Source organism: Podarcis liolepis (genome assembly GCF_965112155.1).
Source record: "Podarcis liolepis genome assembly, chromosome: 17".
NCBI lineage: Eukaryota > Metazoa > Chordata > Lepidosauria > Squamata > Lacertidae > Podarcis > Podarcis liolepis.
The window spans coordinates 13,992,915-13,999,710 of record NC_139571.1 but is presented as its reverse complement, the minus strand read 5'-3'; the positions used below and the strand labels follow the sequence as shown (position 1 = coordinate 13,999,710).

At 48.3% G+C, this 6,796-nt stretch overlaps 1 protein-coding gene across 1 annotated transcript in view; it reads left to right on the top strand.

The window, feature by feature from the left end:
* The first annotated feature begins 1,046 nt into the window (after positions 1-1,046).
* DMRT1 (doublesex and mab-3 related transcription factor 1) overlaps positions 1,047-6,796 on the top strand; it is a 61,149-nt gene continuing 55,399 nt past the window's right edge. Inside the window, exons 1-2 of the mRNA XM_083483426.1 lie at positions 1,047-2,028; positions 5,880-6,072. Coding sequence (XP_083339552.1) covers positions 1,708-2,028; positions 5,880-6,072 — 514 coding nt within the window. The 5' untranslated portion in view covers positions 1,047-1,707. The remainder of the gene's footprint in view (positions 2,029-5,879; positions 6,073-6,796) is intronic.

Here is a 6,796-nt window from a genome sequence, read left to right as displayed (position 1 = left end):
TGCAACGGGGTGAGCTCCCGTTGCTTGGTCCCTGCTTCAGCCAACCTAGCACTTCGAAGGCACGTCAAAGTGCAAGTAGATAAATAGGTATGGCGGGAAGGTAAACAGCGTTTCCATGCGCTGCTCTGGTTTGCCAGAAGCGGCTTAATCATGCTGGCCACATGACCCGGAAGCTGTATGCCGGCTCCCTCGGCCAATAAAGCAAGATGAGCGCCGCAACCCCAGAGTCGGTCACGACTGGACCTAATGGTCAGGTTTCTTTTACCCTTTACCTTTTTATATGCTATATGGTCATTTATGGACCTCATAGGTATCTAAAGCCATTTGCAAATACCAAAGTATGTATTTTATCAAAGTAACTGTTTAACTGTACAATTAAGAAGAAGTATATTAATAGTGAATTGGGGGGCAAGAGAGTGGGACCCTAAACTATAGCTTGTTTAGCTTATATGTAAATCCGGCACTGCTGCAACAACTGGAGGCCCACCAGTGCATCACCCCTGGACTAAATTTTTCTCTTGGAAAAACCTCCTTAAAATGATTGTCATCATAGTTTGGAAGGGAATGATCTTTAGATCAAGCCATGGTTGCACAGTGCCATTTAAGCCGTTAAATAAAACTATTAAACCACTTTCCAGTCTGTTTTACTGTTATCACCTCAGCAAAGGGAAACGTAGCATAGAAAACGTTTTCATCCTTCCCGGGTGCGGAGCCGGGAATTCGGCTCTGCAAAAGCGGGCGTGGTGAGGTCCCGATCCGGCCACCCTCGCGCCACACTGCAGCCTCCTGTGGTTGAAAAGGCATGTTTCCGTTAAGTTCCATCGAGTTACTTCCAGATAAGCATGTCCAAAGTAGATAAACTGGGTTCTGGAAGTTCCCCGGGAATGAATATATAGCAGACGTGCAAATAATATACCGCCGGTTTGGTGCCTGCAAAATTAGGGGGGTTTAAGGGGCGCAAAATGAGTTGATGAGATCTCCCCACCCCAGTTGAAAAAGTAGCAATGCAATGCTCTCCCTTCCACGAGACTGAGCTTGCATGCTGCAAAGGGTTTTGCAGCAAAAGAGCAGAGGCGCCTGCTTGCTTTTGCAGCAAAGTGCAAAGGGTTCAGGCTGTGCACCAGAAGTGTGCAGAGGAGCCTTGCACGCACCAGCTGCAATCCTGCACGCGCAGCTCCCTCGGAGTATAAGTGCATGCTCCTGGAAGCAACGGGAAGCTGTTGTTGCCCCCCACCCCCCTTGCAAATTTTGCAGGCGTGGGATGCTAAAGCCCCCTACCCTCCCATGCTAGAGTCCCGATCTGCCCATGGCCGAGCGCGTGCACTCTGACCCTCTGGCAGGAGTACTGGCGCCTGCCGAGGAAGCCCCCTCTGCCCTTGCAGGGAGGCGCGGGCTGGGCCTTGCACAGGGCAGCCCCGGGAGCAGGTGGGGGGCGGAGCTGGCGCAGTCGGGTGCCCGCTTCCCTCCTTGCAACGGGCGTCCTTGGCGAAACTCCTGCTCCTTGCGCAAAGCTGCTGCGCTCGGCTCTGCAAGAAAGGTTGCGCGCACCAGAGCAGCCGCCGGGCACCAGGGGCGCCTCCAGGGCCTCGACGCCTCTGTTTAAAACTGGGCATACAGATTAACTGGTCCTTGAGACATAATCCCCGCTGCAGAAAAAGAATAGCAATTGATCCCCACGAGGTCATATCACTCGTCCCCAGAGAAGAGATGCCCAACGAATCTTCCTTCAACAAGCCGTCGGCTCCGTCGGAGCATCCCGGCCAGGGGGGTAAGGTGGGCACCTTCGGGAAATCCTCTGGCCTGGCGGCCGCGGGAGCCACCAGCAATGCCGGGGGTTCGACTCAGAGTCCGGCTGGCGCGGCCGCCCCGTCGGGGAAGAAGTCCCCCCGGCTGCCCAAGTGCGCGCGGTGCAGGAACCACGGCTACTCCTCGCCCCTGAAAGGGCACAAGCGCTTCTGCATGTGGAGAGACTGTCAGTGCAAGAAGTGCAGCCTGATCGCCGAGAGGCAGCGGGTGATGGCCGCCCAGGTGAGCAGAAACCTCCCCGGGGGGGACGAGATGCGGGGAGACCCCCTTCCCGCCCCATAAGGATGCCCGGGCCACTTGCGCGCAGCTCTGGCTTGCAATGCGGCAGGTGGAGTCCCAGGGAAGTGAGCGGGCGAGCCAGCTTAGTCCTTTGCATTTGGAAAGACTCGGGTCCATCCGTGCTCCTCCTTCTCAGGAGTAAGGCCCACGGATAGCACTGGGCCTTTCTCCCTGGTAAGGATTTGCAACTCCAAATACTTTTTTCCTGGATTGCTCAGACACTTTAGGGTGCGTGCGTCATGATTTCTAAAATTAAGGATCCAGTGACAGATCATCTAATGGAAAGGCTGCAGTGGTATGCTGGTTTTCCTGGGAGTAAGCCATACTGAACACAGCCAAGCTTACTTCTGAGTAAGATGGTGCTAAAAAAGCCCACCGTTCATTGCCAAATTTGAAGCTACCTTGATAATATCTGAAAATGCATCACATCCCGTTATATTAAAAGAAAAAATTGTGTTACAGTTGTTAAAACAACAAATGGAGTTTGCTTATTTGTTAGTTAAAATAATATCCATCATGCGATTTCTCTCTGTCGTCTCTGAGTCTTTCTTCCCCGCCCTTGTATATCAGGATTTTGAGCTTGTATTTTGTAGACTGTTATCCACGAAGAACTTATGAATAACAGCTCCATCTTATTTTGCTATATCTACTGATGAAAAATATATATTAGAATTCGTGTATGTGATGTAAAAATAGAGGGGAAAGGGTTGAATGTTGTTAAGGGAAATCTCTAAACTTAAAAATCACATTGGATCTTGGGAAGATTTGTCATTTGCGTTCTAGAAAGGTATATGGCTACACTAAAAAGTGCACATAGAAGGTGTTAAAAGGGTTCTGTTGTGCAAATGGTAGTTCATGTCCTGCAATTCTATATCCATTTACCTGAGAGAAGCTTCCACTGAAGCCCGTGGGACTTGATTCTAAGTAGGCACATGTAGGAATGCGCTGAGAGTCAAGGGGAAACTTCAACTTCCATGATGAAGGCAATTGAAAGAGACAAAAACTCTCAATTTCAAGCTCTGTTTTTATTCAGCAGACATTTTAGGATTTTGGATTCTTGCAAGTAGGTTGGCTTTAATGGTTATATATGAGCAAAAATATTTCAAATTTTTTTCTCTGGTCTTGTGCCATTAACTCATTTAGAATACATCAGGAATGAAAAGCAAAAAAAAAAAAAAAAAAGGGCAAAACAAGCCAAGGTGTTGAGTTGCAGATCAGTGTGTAAATACCACTCAAATCAATACATTGTTGACTTGTTCTTTCTTTTCCCATTATAAGGCTGTTCTCCCTCCATTTAAAATGCTATGTAATAACTAGACCTGATGCAAAATCGGTTGGAAAAGATCTGCTACAAATGTTTTCAAAGTTCCCAGTTTTAGAGCGTTTTGAAAGTTTCAGTCACCAGTCCTTAGATAACAAGTAGCCGACATTCAAATCGCAGTTAAACTAAGATATTTGAATTTCTGTGGGTTTCCCATTAACCTAAATAATAGGCATCATCTCTCTCTTAATAGTTCTTAATACATTTAAAAAATACCAGTGATTATACACACACACAATATTAAACCAGATCTCAGAATAGAGATGTAGGAATAGCCACCTTTTTCGGTTATAATACATTCGGCTATACTTTATTTCTAAGCTGGCTTGTGCTAGGACCTTAGTATGGATTATATTACTGTGATTTCTCTTTGCTCATTTGTTAAGGAGAAAAACAGAGACTATCCCATATTTCCTTGCATTGTGTAATGTATTCTGCCTTTCAAAAAGACACTCTTCCCAACATTTAATTCTGCTCTTCTCCAAAATCAACCATGCCATTTCTTTCAAGCATTCCAGGAGGAAACATCGCTTGATTGTAAAACACACACACCAAAAAAACCTCAAATCAGTTTACAAAGAGCAAAACAAAAAAAAATTATATGTAAAATGATCCTGAGAGAGATTAAAAATCATCAAATCACGTTATTTAGTAATATAACTTTTTAACCTCAGTCCTAAAGCAAGCCCCCCCCCCCCCCCGGATTAGGTTCTTTATTCAAGAAACCTCTACAGTTATGTTTTTCCTGCAGCCGTTCCTTTTCTTCTAGAGCAGTGTTTCCCAACCTTTTTTGGGCAAAGGCACACTTGTTTCATGAAAAAAATCTCGAGGCACACCACCATGCCAGATGGGGAAAGGTCACTTTTTAGTTATGTAAAAAAAAAAAAAATAGTAACAGCATAGAAGGTAATGGTTAGGCTAGCATCCCTCTTCCAAATATGCTAGGTTTTTATTTGCAGGGACTGTTCTACATGGGAAAGCATTCAGCACTGTCATTCTCCCATCTGCCATCTGAATTGGTACTATTCTGGGTCAACTTACTCTGCTGCATGTGTAGATGAAAATGGCACCAAGTGTGGGGGAGGGGGCAGAACAGGTTTCAGATACAGGATATTAAGCATACACGTACTTCAGATTGAACTGGTTGCTTGCTTTGCAAGTTTTCATTTCCCAAATGACTGCCTTGGCAAGCGCAATACCTACCAGGCTCAACGGCGGTCTCGCGCTGCCGCTTCCCGCGCTCTCAAGGACCCGGGAGGAGGAAGGCGTGAAGGGAATCCCGAAGGCGCAAAAACCTCGCGCATGCGCAGGCCTTCCGCCTGCGACAGCCCAGTAGGCCGGCCGAAGCGAGCGGCGATGGGATGTGGGAGGGAGCTCGCTCGCTGCCCCGCGTGTGCCTATGTGGGGCACGTTACAGCCCCGTGACGTCAGCGCCACGCAGGCAACCAGGCAGGCAGACGGCGAGAGCCCCGCGCTGGGCGGCCTCTCCTCGCCGCCGCCGCCCCGCCTCTCGCCGCCCGCCTCGCCCGCCTCCCTCCCACGGCACACCAGGCAACGTCTCACGGCACACTAGTGTGCCACGGAACACCGGTTGGGAAACACTGTTCTAGAGAAACCACGCAGATATCTGAGCAGAATCAGAGAACTCTGGATTTCAGTAGTAGTTTTCACCTTTTATTGGAGTGAATTTGAGTCTCTCCACACACCCGGGCCTGAATTTGCCATAATTCCAGGTGCAATCCAGAATTCACTGAAGCAAAGGAAATCTTTTCCTTGTTGTCTTTGGTCAGGAGTCCTGAGTCCTGATGATGGTGATTTTATTTGTACCCTGCTCGTCTGACTGGGTTGCCCCAGCTCCTCTAGGCAGCTTCCAACATATTCAAAAACATAATTTATGCCCCTTCTCTTGTGGGATGTGAAACACAAGAGCAGTCAAGTACAACATTCCTAGTAAACTTCCTGTTTCCTTCTGGGCTGGGACAGACTTCCTCTGCATGTGACTAGAGGTGGGCGTGGCCTCACCTGTGCAGGTAACGACAAAAACACAGGGCAGGGCAACCATCTCTCTCTTTTTGACTACATGCATTGAAGAAGCAACATCTGCTTAGCCAAAGATGCTCTCTTGGCAAGAGAGGACAAAGGGACTGTCTCCTTCTGAGATAGTTTCCAGGTGTATGTTACTCTTCTAAGCTAAGTCTGCCTTCTGGGATCCGATTGTGAACAGAATGTGAGTAAACTCTTTTTATACTTTCATAGAAGACTGTGTCTTATCTTTTATGAGGGAATAAGGGGAAAATACCAGAACAGTTATTATAGAGGCTTTAGCGAGCCTGAGCAAACGCATCCGCTGCAAGTTTAAAAAGGGGAATGTTACTCTGCTAAGTTGTGAACTTGTTAACACAAGTTGGAAAGGCTATTATCAGACAATATATCCTCTCCTGCAACCTTGAACATTCCCACATCTCTTTCCCAGGTTGCCCTGCGAAGGCAGCAAGCTCAGGAAGAGGAGCTGGGCATCAGCCACCCCATCCCATTGCCCAGCGCCACGGAAATGTACGTGAAGAAAGAGAACAACGCCAGTGGGGGCCCTTCCTGCCTCTTGTTGGAGAGTGCCAGCCCACCACTGCCCACCACGTCAGCTTCCGCGGTGCCAACCTCGTCCACAGGTAAACGCGATGCCAAAGGACCCGGCCCTCACCCCATAATATGGCAGTATTTAGAGGCTCTCCCATGCCAAATAGGAAGCCATTGCCATTTTTATCCCTTTAGCCTTTCATTCAGGAGCATAACCATGTGCTGCCTCACACCAGGTGAGATCATTTGTCCATCTACCCATGGCTGGATTTAGGTTTGATGAGGGAGGCCCTAAGCTCCTGAAGGTGATGGGGCCCTTTCTATGTCCAGCTGTCCTTTGTCAAGAACAAATCGTCACGTTTTTTTGTGATGAATACATGCTATATGGTAATTTCTGGATCGCATCTGAGGGATGCGGGTGGCGCTGTGGTGTAAACCACAGAGCCTCTTGGGCTTGCTGATTGGAAGGTCGGCGGTTCGAATCCCCTCGATGGGATGAGCTCCCGTTGCTCGGTCCCAGCTCCTGCCAACCTAGCAGTTCGAAAGCACATCAAAGACCAAGGTACGGCTCCAGCGGGAAGGTAAACGGTGTTTCTGTGCGCTGCTCTGGTTCGCCAGAAACAGATTAGTCATGCTGGCCACATGACCCGGAAAAACTGCGAACAAACATCGGCTCCCTCAGCCAGTAAAGTGAGATGAGTGCCACAACCCTAGAGTCGTTCACGATTGGACCTAACGGTCAGGGGTCCTTTACCTTTTCCTTTAATAGGTATCTCAAGCCATTTGCACATGTTGCTGTGCAACCAGTCCATGCAG